Genomic DNA, 21,647 nt, shown 5'->3' with positions numbered 1-21,647 from the left:
CTCCAGTCTGGGCGACAGAGTGAGACTCCAACTCAAAAAAAAAAGTGACTCATGTTAAAATCTGTTTTTGACTCATGTTAAAACCTGTTGTTTTTTTTTCTAAAGTACATGTCTTTCAAAGCAAAACACCTTTTGCCTAGAATTAACAACAAAAAACTAAAAAGTTGTCAATGCCCTGGCTTTTATTTACTTTTAGTTTTATGAAGCTTCAGCTCTTTAGAAGGCATTTCACAAGAAGTATGTCTTTGTTTAGAAAGAGTTATGCATATAAGAAAGGGAATGGTAGTAGCATGATACTACCAGAGGTAGAAGAAGACACAACATCAATAAGGGTATCTGATCTCAAACCAGGCAAAGTGGGGACCAAAGAGAGGCCCAAACTTTACCTGTATGATGATCACGTGTATACCTAATCCTGTATTATACCCCACATCTTTAAAATAAAATTTTAAAAAAGAGAAAAAGAGTCCTGCAGCTGAATGAAACCCTTGTAGAATACATGTGTGATTATCACTTTTAAAATATTCACCAAAATGTGCTTTATTTATTTTTGTAGCCATTCTGCAAAAGCCTTATTTTTAATGCAGACTATTCCCACCTGGGCTTTGTCATTAGGCTGGTCTGAGTGTATGAGTTAAGTGCCAAGGGAAAGCTGAGAACAGTGATGTGGAAATTTGAGAATGAGATAGAGTCCATGAGTAGCATGAACCAGAAAGGCTTCCAGTGGGAGAAGATAGACTTGGTCCCAATCTTGAAGGATGGATGGATCTGATCTGGCATCTGAAAGAAGACAAAGGCAGAGAAGAGAGTATGGTGCACAAAGGTATCATGAAAAGGATTGACTCTGTATTCCTTCTTCCATTCAGCACATGTTTCTCACAAGTCTACTTTGGGTCAGGAACTTTTCGTGTTTTATGGTGTTTTCATGTTACTGGTTTAGCTAACATTTACTGAACACTTCTATACTAGGTGCTATGCTAAAGAATTTACATGCATTATTTCTCACTGAAACTCACAACAAATTATATGTGATACAGTTTACTATGAACCCCACATTTATTAAGAGACTGGGTCTGAGATCCTGGCCAGGGAAGCTCAACTTGTGAGTGGAGCTGGGGAGGTGAACAGAGTCTATTATCAACCACTTAATGCTGTTGTGAATGAAACAGACACATGATTGTCCTCAAGGAGCTCCCAGTCAAGCAGGTAGGATTGACCACTAAACAACAAGGTATTGACGAGTGGGGACCCATGAGAACAATTAGCAGCCAGAGCAAACGAGGCTAAACTCTCGTTTCCAAAATTACTTGATGAATCCCAGTTCATTAAAAAAAAGACATTGATCATTGACATTCATTAATCCATTCAGTTATTCATTTATAAATAATGTTCATTATCACTAATTAATATCACCAAGACTGCTATACCCCTAGGACAAGATTCGTTGTTAATTTTAGAGGACAAGGTTCCTATTTCAAATACACTTATTCATTTCAAATTTAGAGAGAGAACTTCTTTTCAGACCTAATGTAATCCTCATTGCTGTTCACATGATAATGTAGCTCAAAGATTCTCAAAACACCTAAATCACCTCATCTATCGCCCACAGAGAAGAGCAGAAGCTTCCAGCCAAGGGGATGTCACAGGGACTGGCCTTACTCTCCTGCCTGAAACAGATGAAAACCTGGACAAAATATATCCAACAACAGTTTTGAAGGCTGTTTTAAGATTACTGGCAACAAGGACCGACAATATCTGAGAGAAACAAGAAATGAGCCCTATAACTGTCCCCACCTACTGCCTTGAGAGGGTTTCTGACCCACAGCCCAGAGAGCAAAACAGGAAGGGCCCAGCAGTCTCCCTGATATGGAGGCAGTTAGGGTTCACAAAGTATCGAAGTACAGAGAGAAAACTCCAGAGGTCTGTCAAGCGTCCTCATGGACTCTGAGGCATAGAACTGACCAGTACATTCTCATTGAGAAAATTAGCAAAGAATGAGGAGGAGAAAAAGCACCTGAAAAGATTAGAAGTGCTGTATTGGCATTTATACAGGGTCGGGGAGCATGACTTTTCCTACCAGCCACCCTGGAAAAGCTCACTCTACATAAGGCATTGGGTCGAGGAGTCACAGGGTCCTTCCTCACTAGTGGGAAAAAGTTATCTTTCTAGACTAGACACTGCTTTGGTTCTGCCTAACAACTCTTAAAAGCAAACACTGAGAGGATCAAACTGTTTTCAAATATCTTGACTATATCCCAGAACGAAGCTCAAGAATATTTATAGGACTACAAAACTATCCAGCACCCAAACAGTTAAGATTCATAATGTCTGACATCTAAACAAAAATTACAAGGGAAGCAAAGGCAAGAAAATGTAACTCATAATGTGAGGAAAAAAATCAATCAAAACCAGCCTAGACCTGACACAGGTGTTAGAATTGGTCCAAAAAGAACATGAAAAGAATAGTATAAATGTATTCCACGTTTAAAAAGTGAAGTAGAGACATAGATGACATGTTTTACAAATCCAAATAAAACTTCTAGAGATAAAAACTACAATGTGTGAGGTGAAAGATACACTGGATGAAATTAACGGCGGATTCAACAAAACAGAAGAAAAGATTCATGAATTTAAAGACACAGCAATAGAAATTATCCAAAAGGAAACATGGGGCAGATAGGAGGAGGGAAATGAAGTAGGAAAAATAATGTTTTTAATAAATAAAGGAACATTAACGAGCCGTAGAACAACTCCAAGCAAACTAGTCAACATGTCATTAGAAAAGACATGAAAGGAAAGAAGGTAAGGGGAAAAAAAATACTTGAAAACACTGGGTAAAAATGGATGTTTGATAGTCTCACTTGGATGTAATCATTCATTCATTCATTAATAATCATTGAGTATCTACTATGTGCACAAGTCTAGGTGCTGGGGAATAAAAGGAAAAAACAACAACTTTCACTAGTTTATACTCTAGTGAGGGGAGAGGGACAAAATGTACAATGAGTGAATGAGTTTTTATTTATTTATTTTGAGTTGGAGTCTCACTCTGTCACCCAGACTGGAGTGCAGTGGCCGCTCCCAGCCACCGCAGCCTCGACCTGCTGGGCTCCAGTGATCCTTCCGCCTCAGCCTTCCAAGTAGCTGGAACTACAGGCGCGCGCTACCACGCCTGGCTAATTTTTGATTTATTGTAGAGATGAAGTCTTGCCAAGTTGCCCAGGCGGGTCTTGAACCCACAGGCTCAGGCAATCCACTCAACCTCGGCCTCCCAAAGTGCTGGGATTACAGGCTGAGCCACCAAGCCCGGCGAGTTTTTAATACAATGCAGAATGTTTCAATCTCATCACTGTTGTCATTTGGGCAGGATAATTCTTTGTTCTATGCCTTGTAGAATGTTTGGCAACATCCTTAGCCTCTGCTTGCTAAATACCAGTAGTAGCCCACCCACCCCTGCCTGTGACAACCAAAACATGTCTCCAGACATTGACACATGTCCCTGGAGGGAGGGAGAACCAGTGATATATTAGAAGTGAAATATGCTAAAAAAAAAAGCAGGCTGGGTTCGGTAGCTCAGTCTGTAATCCCAGCACTTTGGGGGACCAAGGAGAGTGGATTGCCTAAGCCTGTGGGTTCGGGACCAGCCTAGGCACCTTGGCAAGACCTTGTCTCTACAATAAATCAAAACTTAGCCGGGTGTGGTAGTGCACGCCTATAGTTCTGGCTACTTGGAAGACTGAAGTGGAAGGATTGCCGGAGCCCAGCAGGTCAATGCTGGTGTGGCTGTGAGTGTGCCACTGCACTCCAGTCTGGGCAACAGAGTGAGACACCAACTCAAAAAACAAATAAACAAAAAAAAAAAAATGAGGCAACTAATAGCAACGGTATACTGAGTTGGAGTTATAGCAATGTAAAGTAGAGTGGTAAAAAAAAAAAATCTCAACAAGAATATGACATGAAAAAAACTTGAAGGAAGTAGGGTAGCATGCTCCTGACAGGCAGAAGCTCAGGTACAAAGGGCCCGAGGCAAGAGCCTGCTTGGCAAGTTCAAAGAACAGTAAGAAGGCCATTGTGACTACAATAAAATAATCTAACAAAAAACAAGAACATATCAGAAAAGTAATGGAAAAGGTCATGGAAGTGGGATGGAAGAGGGGCAGTTCTCCAGGGACAAGCAGGAAGGGTCCTGTTATCTTAAGGAATAAGAAATCATAGGTAAAAACAAGTTAATGCCTACACTTACCGGGTAGCCTTGGACATGATGCTTAAACCTCTTTGGGCCTCAGTTTCTTCATCTGTAAAATGCTTTGCACAATCTCTGCAAAGATTAAATGAGATAGTTTTGTAAAGGCACTTCATAGCTGTGAAACTAAAAAAGCCTAAAGAAGCATTGTTGAAGAAGTGAGTACAGGTCTGGTGGCTCACACCTGTAATCCCAGCACTCTGGGAGGCAGAGGTAGGAGGATCACTTGAGTCCATGTATTCGAGACCAGCCTGGGCAAGACCACATCTCTACAAAAAAAAAAAAAATCAAAAAATTAGCCAGGTATAGTGATGTGTACCTGGAGTCCCAGCTCTGTGGGAAATTGAGGCAGAAGGATCACCTGAGTCCAAAAGATGGAGCTGCAGTGAGCTGTGATTGTGCCACTGCATTCCAGCCTGGGTGACAGAGACCCTGACACAATAAATAAATAAATACATAAATAAATAAATGGATGACATGGTTTAGACAAATTTTAAGTGTAGAACTTCTCAGGAGACAAGTTAGGAGAGCTCTTTGGGGATGGAATTTATGAATTTAGTATATATTTATACACACTCCCACAAAGATCTTGGTTTTCCGTCACCTGGATTCAATTTATATGATGTCAAATTTTACTGCTCATACTACAATAAGCTTAGTTAATCTGACACTCATGGTCAAATGAGCTATAGCATGTTAAGGTGTTCAGTTCTGGCAGGCTTGAATTAGAATCCCCAGATGCGCTTCTCTCAAGCTTTTGACCTTGGACAAGGGACCTAACCTCTCTGAGCCTCAGTTCCTTGTTTGAGACTGTTAATTGTCATATTTGTCTCAGAAAATTGTTGTGAAGATTAAGTGACATATGTTTAGTACACTTATTTTCACAGTGGTTTGCATGTTATAAATGCAAAATGGTTGACATTTTATAATATTCCATAATAACTAAGGATATATTAAGATTAGGTGCCCTTGTTCAAATTGTACTAGCTTAGAATGCTATGCTACAATATCCCACTCCCCACTGCTGGGGTAAGGAGCCAAAACAGACTCCTGGGCAGAAAAGAGGAGACAGGGCGTCCAGACCAGGAGGTGAAAATCGAGTCTGCCTTCCTCACTCCACCCACCTCCAGACCAACCTCCCCAACTGTCAGGCCATAGCCACATGCCCTGACCCAACCAGCCTAGACATGTTTTAGGTCTCACCTACCAACACTACCCGTGCACTAAACACCTTCTCAGACCCAAAGACATACCTGCAAGACCTGTCTAGTGAGATCTATTTTTTGCAAGAATATTTATCAAGTTACAAAATTTGCAACTACTTGACCCAGACATTTCACTTTGGGCAATTTACCCAAAGAAAATACAGATACACATGAGTGAGTGATTAAAATAAAAGTGTGGGATGTCCATTTAATACTGTTTATAACTGTTTATAACTCCTGAGATGCAAGACTATAAACACCGTGAATACCCATCAATGGGGATTTTAGATAATCAATAATGTCACAGCAAAGCAATGGATTCAATGCCACCTGACACATAAAGAGTGCTAGCTGTAAGGCAATGGGGAGATGTCTGTGCTATTTTGTCGTGTGAGAAAAGCAAAGCCAATAAAAAGTACCATCCCATTCATGGGAAATTTTCATTTATTTATATTCATTCATCTGTTAAGTTGTCAAATGATACATATGTGTTGAATACCTTCTGTGGTCCTCGCTGTCCTTGGTACTTGAGTAAAGTAAATATTATCCCTGTCTTTGTCGCGCTTGCAGTCTAATGGGCCTGTGAGGAAAGATACAAATTCTGAGCAAGTAAACAAAAATGCTGTAGCAGCGAAGATGAAAAAGGGTTGGGGACTATGGTAGAGATGATGACGAGGGGAGGAGAGCTTTAGATGGGCGCTTAGGCACAACCTCTCTGAAGACAGAAGGACGAGTAGAAGTTACCTACAGGCAGACAAAGGAGAAGTGTTCCAGACCGAGAGCCACGAGGCTGGAAATAGCTTATTGTGTGTTTGAGAAATTCAAAAATGGTCAGAAAATGGAGTGAAGATGCACATGGTACAGAGAGGTGGGAGACTTGGGCAGGGGATGGACCACATAAGACATTGGAGATCTTTGGTCAGAGTTGGAACTTGACTCCAAGGGCTATTGGAAGCCATTGGAAAGTGGTAAGGAATGAGTGGATGGGGTCTGTGGAGCAAAACGTGGATGGAAGGGGTTAAGAGACCAAGTGGACAGGGCAGGAGACCATCGCAGTCATAGGGTGAAGAGATGGCAGTGTCTTGACCCAGGATCATGAGGGTGGACATGGGGGAAGGAAGACACATTTAGAAAGCGTTCTAGTGTCCTGGCTGAGTTAGGAGAGAAAATCTCTCCCCTATCACATCCTTTGCACCAATCAACTTCCAAATCCCAAAAGCAGAGTTGTTCTTTTAAAACATCTGTACTTTTTTTTTTTTTCTGTGGATATGATTGATCCCTGTGGCAATTGTGGGAAACCAAATAGGGCCATCTCTGGGGATAATATACAAATCATTAGATAAGGAGACCACAGAGATAGAAAACTTGCACAACTTCTTTGCGGAATTGGGAGAAAAGGGTTTTTGTTTGGAATGCCATGGGCACTGCTGTGTTTGTTACCCTCTAGCTCCAAACAATGCCTCTCCAACCAACTGCAAATGCTGAATATGTTAGAAGGAGGGGGAGGTAAGGAAGAGTGACTCTCATAATCTCCTGATTGTTCTGCATGCCCGTGGGCAGAAGAAGTATGGCTGGAATTAGGGGGTGAAGGAGAAAGGAGTGTGAAGCAAAAATATGACTTTGAGAGTTCACATTGAATAAGTGGCAACTGTGAAAACTCTTATTTGCTCCTAGGACATAGTTGACAGCAAGGAGGAAAGACGAGAAATTGGAACTGAGAGTGTCCCTATCCCCGGGGACCCAGAAGGACAGACGATTGCAAAGGAGGACCCCCAGACAACAGCTATAACAGAGGATAATAATTCCATCATGAGTTTCTTTAAAACTCTGGTAAGCCATTTCCTCCTCCTCTTCTCTCAATTCTATTGCTCAGAAGTTTTGTTAATTCTAAGAATGCATATTTGAATGTTATTCTACTGAATAAATGATCATGGTATAGTTGGAACTTGGAAGAACAGGAACAAGATGTGCTTTGGAAGGAAGTTTTGTCACAGCAGATTCTCAGGGAGAAAGCCCTTAGAGTTGGGAACTTTGAGTACCCACAAACAGTGGGTATGCACACCACATCACACGAGCTGTACGGTTATGGAATTCTATTGCAATTGGATGTCTATGGTCATTGATCATAAAAAATAATTGGAAAATACTTCTTTGTGTTGTTGACCTATCAAAGCAGTTTTCCGTTCATATAGCAAAGAAAACAGTGGAAATTACTTTTTATTTCATTACATCTAAATTGACCACTGTAATTGGATGAGGACAGAGACCATGTCTGCATTCCTGGCTCACCTCTGACCCCTCAGGGCAGAGCCTATGGCTCGGCACACATCAGACACTCAAAAAAAAAAAAAAAAATGCTGAATGAGTAAATGCTTAATTAAACAGATGATCCCAAATGTGTTGGGGCTATTTCCAAATATCAAGACTAATTTTAAAAGAAAAAAACTATAAAAGTCTCCATAATGGGACACAAATACCAAAGGTCATGCATGTGTTTGGAGTAATGGTAGAATTTATAAAAAGTCTGTGGCCTTCCAGGAGACAGTTTTGAATGTGGTCAAACTCTTATCAAATGTATAAGATCTGATACGTTTTATTATAAAACATTAATTTTGTTAACTTTTATATTACCCAGAGGTCCTCAGATTTCTGTCAAACTAAAAGTTCTTCTCATTTCATTCTTTATTTGTATGATGAACTGGGCCACCCTGGAGAGGTAGGTGTCTATGAAATAAAAGTTGTCTTAAAGAACTATGATTTTTAACATTTGGTTTTCTCAAACTTTTAAGGTTTCACCTAATAAAGCTGAAACAAAAAAAGATCCAGAAGACACGGTAGGTAGTTTGAAATGTGTATATGTTTGAGTTGTGCATAGAATTGGATTGGAATTTGTAGCTGCTTGTTAGTTTTTTGAATATATATGTATCATATATACACATATGTATGTATATATAATATATACACAGGTGTAAATATGTATACACATACATAGTTAGCAATTAAATAGTACTGTTAGATTGTCTTTAAAATATTTTGTTTATATTAATAGTTTAATGAATTTTAGTGGGAAGCTTGAAAGGTGTGCTGATTCTGACTAAATAATGCCCAATAACCAATTTCTTGTGTAAAATAAGGACAGAATACTCATAATTATATCATCTTCTTAGTCTTTTTAGTTGTGTGTAGAGAGATCCAGAGAATACAGAAAACAAACAACAAACTTCATTTACAGTAAAAGAAAGCTGCTGTATTTTTGTTTTTAAAAAGTACGGGTTTTTTTTTTTAGTGTAGTTTGAAAAAATAAATCTCCACTGCAAAGGCAATTGTTTGATGAAATAAAATCGCTGCCATGGGACACTTGCCAAATGAAGGCCGTGTGGAGGAGTTAGGATGCTCTGGAGAGCCCAGATTTTTCCCTGTCATTCTCGAAATTCAGCTAATTCCCCTCAAAATAAATCTGGTTTAAAATAACTACTTCCTAGAGATGTTCTCCCAACCATCTCTAGTGGAATACATGCTTTCAATTTCACGGGAACCATGAGGGAAGTTTAACTTGGTGACAGATAGGTGTCTTGGTTTCTACTTCTGATATCTGAAAGGGCTTTGAAAAACACTGGGATCAAATAAATGGTTTAGGCAGCCCAGACATCTGCTACCCATATTTGAAGGAGTTGGCTGTGAAAAGAGCATCCTAGATTTTGTCTTAGAATACCTGAGTTTCATGATGCTCCCATTCTGCTGCATGACTGGGGTGTGATCCTAACCCGTCTGAACCCCAGTCTCCACATCTGAAAAATTGAGAAAATAAAAATTCTTTCTCCTGGACCCTAAGATTGAATGGAGGTGTGACAATGCCTTGTAAGCTGCCAAGGTCTGTTTAAATTTAGGTGATCCCTCTTTCCATAATCACATGCAAGACGGGTTGACCGATGTGATCACATTTGTATTACATTGATTGGTTCCTCTAGAATTCTTTTCTTCTATTAAAAAAAATATATGTCTGTAAACATCCTCTAAAATTATTCATTTTCTGCAAGGCTGTTAGGGTCAAGTTCAATGAATGGTTGGGTCGAAATGTTTTTCTTTTGGTTCTGGGTCTCGCATTGTTTGAAGTCATGTACTCAGCGTAATAGGCTATAACCAGTGGGGTATGTGAGTGTGCTGTGTGGCTTCCCAAGTGACCTGATGCACTCCTTCTCTTTAGCTGGTCATGCACCAAGACTCCTCCCTGACCCAGAATGTGGTCCCAGCTGAATGTATCTAGCTGATAAAATCTCACTGGCCTACCCAGAGGACATGAAGTCATTGCTAGTGGAGCTGGGTCTCCAAAAAGGGTTTTGTGAATGTAGGTTGCTCATGACATCCACAAAATACCGTTTCCTATAAACCTAGTTCTTGTAGCTTGCCATTATGACAGCTTTCCTACTGTACCATTTTTTAGCACTGTATCTGCACCCCTCTCCCCCAAAATGCTCTGTCCTTTTTAACTTGAGTCAACAATCTTGAATGGTCATAGCTGGGCAATTTTGTTTCCAAAGTACTTTTGGCTCAGTGACTTGATTCACACTAGACACTTTCTCTGCCTGGGAGCTCTGCCCATTTAGAAGTGACTCAAAATTTTTGTGAGTGACACTGCTTCCATGAAGTTTCTAATACTAAATCAAATGAGATCTTTTAAATAATGAAAGCTATTAAGGGGCAGTATTTGCCTTGATTCCAGAATGCAAAAAGAAATCATTGCCTGCAGGTATTTTTTTTTTTTTCTCATATGACAACAGCATTTAGTTAAGTCAAACTATCAAGGAGAGACTGTTATTTATTTCTTTTTTATTTTTCATTTGGGTTTTTTAAGTCATGTAGACAGAGCTTAAATGTCCTATTATTTGTCTTTAGCAAGTGGAGATATTGGGGGTGGGGTTTGTTTTGATTTGGTTTGGTTTGGGTTTTTTGTTTTGTCTTGTTTTGTTTTGAGATGTGTTCATCTGGGTCATTTAAATAGGTCACCCTGTTGAAAATCAATGTGTACCTGAAATTGACAGTGAATATGCTGTTTTACAAACCATCTTTTAGAGTTTAAAAAAGATAAGCACGTAGTGTTTTGTGACTGAGGACAGGCTGACATACCAGCATTTAATTGCCACAGTGTATTAATGCACTTCAAGACAAAAAGAAAAAATAGATTTTGTTTAAAACCAAAGTTCTAAGCCTGTGACTACTGTTGCCCCAAAGGCATCCAAAGCAACAAGTGTCTGTGATGGACAAGCCGGTCAGAAGACATCCGGGGACCAGGCTAAAGGCACCAAGAAAAAGCACCTGGATAGCCCCAGGCTAGGACTCGCCTTTAGAAAATTCTTTAGGCATAAGGTCTGTGTCTTGTTGAACTTAGAAAAGAAGAACCCTGGTCTTCACCACACAATACCCATGCCATCCTGAACTAGCCTGGCTCCTCTCCGGTGAAGGGAGAGCCTGTGGTGGTTGGGATCATAAAGAAGATGGGAACCAAGCTTCAGTGATTTTAAGTCCCCATGGTTACAAACATCTCAGACTGGTTTCTTCCTAGTGTGGACCAGGGTTCTGAAATCATTCTTCTAACCTCATATTTCCCAAATGTTTGTTGTCTGCATACCACTTTCACCATTTTGGTTAGATATACTATTATTTACTTACTATTTTTAGATTGAAATTGACCCATTTCCTACTTAAATGTATCTTTAAAAGAAACTTATACCATACATAGAAAATCAGAATCATCTTTCATAAGAGGAAAATAACCATCAATATGACTAATTAAAATATATATATATTACATTCTAGCTACTTCTTTGTGTTCAGCTCTAAGTCCGATGCCCTTTCTGGATTTATGAAAAGGCAATTAATTGACCATTGGTAGAAAAATGTTAAAGTGACCACCAGACTGAGACTTTCCCTGGAATGTTATTCGAAGGATTAAATGGGAACTGGAAAAGGAAAAATTTTTTTTATAACTTGAATGTTATTTAATATCATATTTCTGCACAATCTAAAATCATCTCCGATCCACCAATGGTATGCTTCCTACACTTTGGGAAATACTCTTCTAACCTCAAGATAACAATTGTACCCTTCTGTGGTCTGTTTCATCCATTCCCTATATTAACTAAGCTTATACTGAACCCAAATAAAACCCCAGGTAGAAAAAAAGAAAAACGATGAATGAGGGCAAAGCACGTTATATTTCTAGAACTTTGAGAAGTTAGGACAACACTGAAGTTAGTTTGGGACTGATATCTAAGAAGATACCAGGGTTGTCTAAAACCATCAATTAAAAAGATCCCCAGTCGGGCTCGGCGGCTCAGTCTGTAATCCTGCGCCTTTGGGAGGCTGAGGTGAGTGAATTGCCTGAGGCTGCGGGTTCGAGACCCGCCTGGGCAACTTGGTGAGACCTCATCTCTACAATAAATCAAAAAAATTAGCCGGGTGTGATAGAGTGCGCCTGTAGTTCCAGCTACTCGGAAGCCTGGGGCGAAGGATCACCAGAGCCCAGCAAGTGGAGGCTGCGGTGGCCAGGAGCGGCCACTGCACTCCAGTCTGGGCGACAGAGTGAGACTCCAACTCAAAAAAAAAAAAGATCCCTGACATTTGTATATCTAACCCTGAATTGTACCCCATATCTTTCAAATAAAATTTCTAAAAATAACCCTGAATTGGGTCAGCATACTTGGACATTTAAAATATCAACCCTTTTACATCAAGTTGAATGAACATATTTTTTAAAATCTTCCCAGCAGGATATTATAGTCCCAAGATTGTATATGCAAGTAAGAGCGCTGTAGAAAATTCTCGTAGCTAAATCAGTATTTGCATAAACAAACTATGTTAGAAAGCCACCTTTCAATTTCCATAAGGCTGATTTTGTTCTGTAAAGAGAGAAGGAGTGATAAATATTGCAATGGGGGAGGAAGAATTAAGATGTGGTCTAACAGAATATGGGAGACAACTTAGCAACCACTAGTGAAACATATCAAAGAAATCTAATTTAACTCCCACTTGGAGCTTTTGTGAGTAGAGGCCCTTGAAAGTTTAAGATGTGTATGACTTTTCCCCAGATCTGCATTTCACTATGATATTCATTTCATGCACTATAAAATTTCATGTCTATCGTATCCCTTGCCACCCACAAGTGGACCACCCAAGTTCAATGTTATCATTTCTAGGGCTCCCCAAAGTCATTGGCCTCAGGTCCTGTCACTGAGGTAGATGGAGAAAAGATAAGGTTCTGGAATACCGGGGGAAATGTAGAAGAAGCATTCTTTCTGGGATTCTATAATACAGACAAAAGACTTGAGGGTTTTGCCTTGAGTTCCATTCAGTGTATTTTTTATGTAAGTGTAAATTAAAGAACAACTCCAAATGTTCTAAATTCTTATCTATGCAGTTGTTGGGTAGAACTCATTGACTTTTGCCTCTGTACCTAGGATATTTTATTTCTTTTCCTTTTTTGACTAGTCTGTTGTCTACAAAAATAGGAAAATAGGGTCATTAAAATAACCAGCCAGATTCTACCGATGACCCTTGTAGCATAATTTTAGGAACTGTGATACTTCAATTTCTCCACAGGGCTGTAACCTAGAATAGAAAAAGAGAAATTCAAACAAATTCAAGGATAAAACACTATCTTCTAGTTTTGCTATAGAAAATGCAGTGGTTACCAATTCTGGTTAACTCCTGGGTTTATTTCTCTATTATCCCTCCTATAGGAAGAATTTTCTTAGTTTAAATAGTGGAAAGACCAGAAGTTGTGGCTCATGTCTGTAATCTCAGCACTTTAGGAGACCGAGGCAGGAGGATCACTTGAGTCTACAGGTTCAAGATCAGCCTGGGCAACATAGCCAATACCTCGTCTCTGCAAAAAATAAAATAAAATAAAATCAGCTGGATATTGTGGTGCGCTCACCTGTGGTCTAAACTATGTGGGAGGCTGAGGCGGAAGAATGACCTGAGCCCAGGACCCTGCGGCTGCAGTGAGCCATGATCACGTGATCGAGCCACTGCACTCCAGCTTGGGTGACAGAGTGAGACTCCGACAAAAAAAAAAGTAGGGAAGTCTAAAATTAATATATGAAGTAAGTTTATTTTTGTAAGTAATTCAAGCATCAGCTTCCCTTTGCTGAATCTAAATCTTTTTTTCTTGGCAATCACGCATTGGCATACGCAATGCCTCAGAATCAAACTTTTTCACATGGCCTCCCATGCTTGGTGACAACATGCCCACAACACAGGGCATTGCTTTAATGTGGTTTTGCCACATCCAGAAATGCTCCTCTCCCTACTTAGGTTCCCCAGTGCCCACCCACCCTGTAAGGCAGCTGAAGCCTTAGAACCAGCTTGTGTGATTTCTAAGCTCTGCCACATTCATTGCTTTTGTTCTTGGTGTAATGTTTACAGCTTACTAACATCTCCTCTCTCCCACACACAAATGTGAAAACAAGATGAAAACTTACTAAGAAGGTAAGGTCATTTGACACACCATCTCCAAATCGAAGACATTAGAATTTCATGGGTAGGGATGACAGACAAAATGTAAAGCACCTAGCTGAATACAAATTTCAGATCAACAAGAAATTTTAATTTAAACATAAGTATGTCCCGTGCAGTATTTGAGACATACTGATGCTAAAAAATTATCCTTTGCTGATCCGAAATTCAACTTTAATGGGGCGTCCTGTATTCTCATTTTTATTTGCTAAATCTGGCAACTCTATTCATGAGATTGGCTCTGGGAACACAGAATTTTTGTAGCCTCCTTCCTAATGCAAACAAAGAATACCAAGTTGGTTAATGCTGGCAGAATTCCATCTGGGGGACTTTGGTAAGTGAAGACAGGGGCAGGCAGGGAAGAAAAAACTAATTGTGTTCTGACCAGGACTCTACAGCTCAGTGAGGAAAGGGTAGGTGGCTAGAACATAGTATGGCAGGATCCTGGATAAGTGTCTCTCTCTGGTTCCTTTCTTATACTGTAATTATTGGTTGAATGACGATTGATTGATTGACTTTCTATTTTGTCCCAGACACTGGGTCTGATGAAAACTAGGGATGTAACGGTGACCAAGACTCTCTTGCCCTCAAGGAGCTCGAAGTCTAACAAAGGAGACAAATATTCAACAAACAGCTACCTAACAGCCAGAGTTATGTTATATTACTATAACTGTCAAGGAGTCATGCCCCTGTAATGTTTTTCAAGAGTGTCTGGGTATCTTCTCAGTACAAAAAAGAAGAGAATTGGCCATTTTCCCACCACACTCCAGCCTGAGTGACAGAGTGAAACCCTGACTCAAAAAAATGAAAGAGCAGGACGACTTAGGTAGGACTGATGATTGACTTCAACCAAACTTTCTTGGAAATGGAGAAAAGGTTAACCCCAGGTTCTTGGTCTAAAATGGAAAAGCAGAAGGAGAGGTCACTGTTGGGGAAGTGGCCAAGCCTGACCACTCCTTGCTCAGACACTTACCATGTGTCCTCTCACCAAAGGACCTGAGAGCAGCTGTTCCCCTCCTCCCTTCCCTAGTTAATTCCCAGTCACCCCGCAGACCCAAGCACAGCCATATCTTGCTCAGTTAAGCCTTCCTTGATTGTCATGAGTGTATCCAATGATTCAGGGGGGTTCCCTGATTCAGATTTTTGGGGAGAGAAGGGTAGCACCAAATCCTCTCCCACCTCGGCACTTATTACCGTTGAAATTTTACATTTATTTGTGGAATTATTTGTTTAGTGTCATTCTTTCCATGAGGATGTGTAACCCCAGTACTTAATACACATCAGGGCTCATAGAAGGTACTTGATGTATTTTTTATGAATACATAATACTTTCTCATATTTTCTAAAAAAGAAAGCAAACTACTTAGTGTATGAGGCTTGTGGGAAGGCAGGAAGCACTTCTTTGTTAACTAGACCCTTTAATTTTGTTACCATTTAGAGCCAAAAGAGTACCAAGCGTCCAAGATCATTTGGGACATTTGTAACACAAGAACCTTATGAGCACAGCCATTTTGACTTCATGGTCTATAAAACACAGAAGTAATTTTAAAATTCTAGCACTATGCAGTTGTGCCCACTTTTAAATGGAACTGGGGTTATTCCAGTCTCACAAAAGTCATTTCTAGACTTTAGTTATTTACCATGATTTGAACGTGGAATCTGCTCAGTAAGTGGTTCCACCTTGCACAAAATACTCAGCAGAGAAGATATCGTGTCTTGCACCATATAGTAAAATTTGCAAACACCCTTTGGAGAAGCTGTGTGGTGGGTGGAAAGAGCCAGACAGGAGCCAGAAGTTCAGATGTGGGACCTGGCTGTGACCCTTGTTTAGTGTTGGGCAGATCATGGGCCTCAGTTTCCCCACTTCTGAAAATTCAAGTATTGGACCAGACAGTCTTTAAGACTGTTTTCACCCCCCAAATATTATGAAACTTCTTGAATTTGTCCACACCCCATTTTTTTCTGCCAAATGTTTTTGTTCTTTCAGTCAGAAAATATAGTCAAATATATGACACTCTTGGAACATAAAGGGATTGTCCCTGGAACAAAAATCCCAAGATGAAGATACTTAGGATAAAGAGATTAGGTCATATGAACCTGGTAGATGCCAATAGTCACTCATGTTGAGAAAATCATGACTATAATTCTCCCAACTCTTTCTTAATCCCATGACTCAGGGGGTGGCTGAGTATAGAAATTAACAGCCTCTCACTGAAGAAATCAAATGTCCTAGAAATGGGTGTCAGGACAGCCCCAAGAGGAAAGGACAGAAAGAGGAAGGGAAAGGGAGGGGGGAGGGAGACCGGGAGAAAGAGAAAGAGAAAGGGAAGGATGGGGAAAGAAAGAAAGGCAGAAAGGAAGAGAGTGGGGAGGGAGAGAGAGAAAAAGGGAGGGAGGAAGGAAGAGAGAAAGAGGGAGAGAGAGAGACACAGAAAGGGAGAGAGAAAAAGAGAGAGTGAGAGAGACAGAGGTTGGGGGCGGAGAGAAAGGAAGGAAAAATGGAGTGGAGAGAGAAAGGGAGCAAGGAAATAAAGATAGAATAAATAATGTTTGCCTTTGGGAGGCCGAGGTGAGTGGATTGCCTGAGGCTGCGGGTTCGAGACCCACCTGGACAACTTGGAGAGACCTCATCTCTACAATAAATCAAAAAATTAGCCGGGTGTGGTAGCGCACACCTGTAGTTCCAGCTACTCGGAAGGCTGAGGCGGAAGGATCGCCGGAGCCCAGCAGGTCGAGGCTGCGGTGGTCGGGAGCGGCCACTGCACTCCAGTCTGGGCGACGGAGTGAGACTCCAACTCAAAAAAAAAAAAAAAGAATAAATAACGTTTGCAGATGTTTTCATTGTGGAATGTGGGTGCTACGTCTAAAATGAACAAATGGGGTTCATGGATCCCCTTCCAATTCAAAACCCTGTCACCAAGTTCTAGTCTAGCTGCCTTACTCTTATTTTATAGTCAAGATCAGTGATACCCAAAGTGAAGTATGGGAAAGAAGTTTCAGAATTATATTTATAACTTAAAATTATATTATAATCAAATTATAAGTATATTTTATATTTATTTGAATCCTTTCATTTCTAATTTGGGTTAGTAAAATAATACATGTTTATAATATATACATTAATAAATATACATGTATTGGGAATGCGTGTTCAAAATATTTTTACTATGGGAACTTGATCAAAACCATTTGAAGACCAATGACTTAGATAAGGGCTGCACATTCTACTAGCCAAGGGCCTCTTACCATCACCTCAGTTCCTAGTGAATTACTTAAGTGAACATAATCAATTATGTTTTTATATTTATCTTTTTCAAAGGGAAAATATCTTGACTTTTTCCCCAAGATTTTAACACAAATTCTCATTCACAGTAAAAACTTGCAAAATACAATTATAAAGAAGAAAATTAACATTGTGCATAACCTCTGTTCATGTTGATTTTAAAAAGAGATTTTTTCACTTTTGAAATCTAGAGGCTATTTTCAATGTTTCCCTTCATTTTTAAAAAAACTTTATAGGGTGTCGAAAAGTCACCTACCACTTCAGCTGACCTCAAGTCAGACCAAGCCAACTTTATACCCCAGGAGACCCAAGGGGCAGCCAAGAATCCTAAAGGCTGCAACCCATCAGGACATGCACCATCTGTGACATCTGCGGAAACTGCAAAGGAGGGTACCAAGGAGAAATCAGGCCCCACCTCTCTGCCTCTAGGCAAACTGTTTTGGAAAAAGGTAAGTCTGATTTTCGAGATGTAAAGAGTCCTTAGGGCTGGAGGACTCCAGAAATAATTCCTACTGGGTTAATTGTCCGCAGCAGTTTATGGAGGATTTTTGTTCATCTTCAAAATGACTTGACTTGTCATTGAGCTGAAGCCCCCGATGTACTCCTGGGAAGAGTGAAATGCCTATCCTGGTATAACATGTGTTTTGTGGGGAAGAAAAGGAAATGAGTACATAGACTGATTCATTCTTTGAGTGACTCCAGTTTGTGAGGGAGGACAGCAGTATTTCATAATTTCATTTACCTTCTTAAATAGTTTGGGTCTCTGGCTTCTTTTTGGTTTTCTCTGGGCACTGTCACCAGGCAAGATCAATGACCTCTGCTTCCCAGCCAGACAGAATCAATCTTTACAAGCCACTAGGTCTTCACTCTCCTTTTAGAAAACCAGGGTGTCCCCCAGTTCATCCCCGGAGCAAACACACACAGTGCTCTGTGACAGGAAAAGTCAAACTACCGTCTGATTATTTTTTTTTCCTCATCTAAAATTGAAGTACCTAGGGTATGGCATGCACGGAAGTGGGTGGGTGGGACTGAGTAATTCTGAGGTCTGTCCCTTAATCATCACAGCCAAGCAAAGCCCAGCTGCCACACAGAGCTCTTATCTGCTTGATATTTGGCCAAAAAATGAGTGAGCAGTCAGAGATGTGGGGGTGCATATAATTCACAGAGCTTGAAAACTCCAACTTAGTAATTTCAGCAAAACATCGATTGCCTTTGGCCGCCACACAGAGCAGATGAAGAATACAGATGCTGCTGTGATGTCAACCTTACTCTCTCGGCCAGAATCGGGCTTGGTTGCTCAACCTCTTTCTTGTTTGCTTCCTGTTGTACAGAAATCTTCCTTCTAGATTCTTGCCAGAGCATAAACTCAATATTTCATGAGAACTCTGGATGATGTCAGTAGACCATCTTGCTACAATCCTCCTTCTTCGTCACCCACCAGAACTTATCTTAAAATATCTTTTACTAGCAGCAAAAGGTAGGGAACAGTTTCCAAGTGTGTGTGTGGGGGGGGGAAGGCCAAAAAAAAGTAAGTGTTTTAGGACCCTGTGGGCATCCATGTACCAGCTAGTGTTATTGTGAGAGGCTGCGTTCAGCTTCAGTGAATTTTTTTTTTTTTTTTAGATTCTTTCAGCGTGTTTGCCCATTTAATGATGGGTGATTTACAAGTGTACTTGCACACACCTCGCTGGGTGTTCAGCAGTTTTTTATCAAAATGTCATGATCCCTGTGTCCCACCTTCCCTATTTACCTGATCTCACCCCAAATTACTTTTTTTTTTTTGTTCCCCCTGATGAAAAAAGTCCTCAAAGAAAAACATTTTGCCAATGGGGAAGGAGTGAAACCAAAACAACAGAAACACTAAAAGGCATGAAAATTAATGAGTTCAAAAACTGTTTTGAGCAGTAGAAAAAGCATCTCAGTTGGTGTATTGCATCAAACAGAGTGTACTTTGAAGGTGACTGAAGTTGAAACATGCAAGAATAAATCCACAATTTTTAATAGATAAATTCCTGGTGTTTTGAGGTCCCCCCTCTTATGTGTATACTGGTGGCAAGGGAGATGATTTAAGGGACACATATTTGAATATTTCTATTTAAATAATTATCATATGTCCTTATATACATATATATTTAAAATGTATTAGGAAAAATAGAGCTAGCACATTAACATATATTTTGCTCAAGGTAAGACTAAATATATTTAGTTTAAAAAGGAATTCAAAGAAAAGGAAAATGTTATATGATATGTTATATTATATAAAATGTTATAAGCCAAACTCAGTGGCTTAGTCTGTAATCCCGTGCTTTGGGTGGCTGAGGTGAGTGGATTGCCTGAGCCCGCGGGTTCGAGACCCACCTGAGCAACTTGATGAGACCTCATCTCTACAATAAATCAAAAAATTAGCCAGGCATGGTAGCGCGCACCTGTAGTTCCAGCTACTAGGAAGGCTGAGGCAGAAGGATCACCAGAGCCCAGCAGGTCGAGGCTGTGGTGGCCGGGAGCATGCGCACTGCACTCCAGTCTGGGCGACAGAGTGAGACTCCAACTCACAATTTTAAAAATGTTATATATTGCCCATGTTAGGTAAGCAATGGTACATTTGGTTCCTCCAAGAAGCAGACAAAAGAGACTTGATGTGTAAGAGACGTGTGAAGGCAAACACCTGTGGCCAGGGTGGGTAGAGGAGCCTTCAGACCACAGGGAGGTTCTGACAACAGCGAAGGGAGAGAAAGAAGGAAGGAGGAGCTGGTCGGAAAAGTCCAAGATGGAGGGTAGGGCTGAGAAAGTCTTGGCCAAGCATCTTAGACCACAGATTGCCCATTTTGGGAGGCCCACACTGGACAAAAATGAACTGCCTGGTACCCCCACTGTACTCAATCATTGGCAGAGCCATGAGGGGGAGCAGTGGACACTGAGAGCATGGCAGGTGGGGACCTCATTGCAGGGAAGTCTGAGAAGCAGTCTTCCACAGTGGCCACCAATGACAAAGCCATCCAAGTGGTAGGTAAATGGTGAAGTCTGAGGGATATTGATATAAAGAGTTTGAAGTCTGGAGTCAGACAGATCTGACCTTGAGTTCCTACTCATCTCTTTGAGCCTCAGTTTCCCCATTTTTAAAATGCAAAGAATAATAGTACCACGTCACAGAAGTGAAGTGAGGGTTCAATGAGATAACACCAGTAAAAACTCCTCACACTGTGCCCAGCCAAAAAGTGTCCTGTAAACAGTTGCTGCCACCTTTGCTCAGGAGGGCTGAGGAACTAACCCTGTCAAATGCTTTTTCTTTCCATACTGTCCAGTTCAGGAAAGCGACCAAGCTATGGACTTAAGTGCTTCCTTAATGTTTGGAATCTACAAGAGATACAATGGTTCCCCTTGAAGTTCAAACTATGCCCATTGAAAATAAAAGTCAAAACAACTTGACATGCATCTCCCTAATGGTGGAATTTCATTGATTTCAGTCTCCTGTCTTTTGCACCATTATTCAGCTTTATTTTTTTAGTAGATTATTAACCATGTAAAGTTAGGAAAAACTAAAAACGAGATCACCTATGTCTCTCTTTCTCATACCCAATCAGAAAGAAATGCTCTCTATGGAAGTAAAACATGCAAGTTTCACTTATTCAGCAATATTTTAGTCACTTTCTTTGTGCTAGGTTTTTTGTGCTAAATAGTTTATGCTATGTACTAGGCATTGAAAAGATAACATTGAACATATTTCTGCCCTTTTAAAGGATAGATTCTTTAGGGGGGCTTATATTCTAAATAAGAAAATAAAATGAGGGCTTTTGTTTCCTCTTCTTTAAATTAGAAAGACTATGGTTATGAAATCACCCTTATAAAAACTGTGAAAAATACAAAGGAATCATACACTAGAACATTTTTGTATTTTCACTGATAACTAACCCTAACCTCTCTTTCTTCTCTCTCTTTTAATTGAGAGGCTTTTAAACAAATTGATTTTCAAAGTTTGTAAGTCTGTAGTTATGAATATCAGAAATGATTTTTTTTTCCCGTAACAGGCAATGGATCTGAAAGTATACAGAGTTATTTTGATTTATATTCTTGGTTGCTGAAGTATTTCTTATTATAAAATAAAAACAAAAAACCTTTGAAAATATTAATTTCAAATTACATAGTGCTTCCCAAAAAATGTTTAAAATCCAGTTACCTGGCATGGGTAGGCCTTTTATTGTCCTGGGATAATTGGGTTACAGCTTGCTCTGTGACCTCATCTAAGTTATTTACTCTGTTTGGGTTTCTTTTTCTTCATTTGCTGAATAAGAATGTTGATAACTCTTGTATATGGCAAATCTTGCAAGATAAAATCAGAAAAATTGGTTTGTGGAACCCTAGACAAGTTACTTAACCACTGAGTGGCCCTATATGTGTGTGTGTA

At 40.1% G+C, this 21,647-nt stretch overlaps 1 protein-coding gene across 3 annotated transcripts in view; it reads left to right on the top strand.

Annotated features, from left to right (window-relative positions):
* Nucleotides 1-21,647, top strand: part of BCAS1 (breast carcinoma amplified sequence 1) — a 128,563-nt gene that overhangs the window by 70,158 nt on the left and 36,758 nt on the right. For 2 of the 3 annotated variants that reach the window (XM_021716808.1, XM_021716807.1), the window contains exons 2-5: nt 7,123-7,278; nt 8,238-8,282; nt 10,678-10,812; nt 17,482-17,694. In XM_021716808.1, the coding sequence (XP_021572483.1) occupies nt 7,123-7,278; nt 8,238-8,282; nt 10,678-10,812; nt 17,482-17,694 (549 nt within the window). The remainder of the gene's footprint in view (nt 1-7,122; nt 7,279-8,237; nt 8,283-10,677; nt 10,813-17,481; nt 17,695-21,647) is intronic. The other variant, XM_008066491.2, reaches the window with a different exon arrangement.

This window comes from Carlito syrichta, unplaced genomic scaffold (genome assembly GCF_000164805.1).
Source record: "Carlito syrichta isolate Samal-C Ts95f unplaced genomic scaffold, Tarsius_syrichta-2.0.1 Scaffold308966, whole genome shotgun sequence".
NCBI lineage: Eukaryota > Metazoa > Chordata > Mammalia > Primates > Tarsiidae > Carlito > Carlito syrichta.
This window is presented reverse-complemented; position numbering and strand designations above follow the sequence as displayed.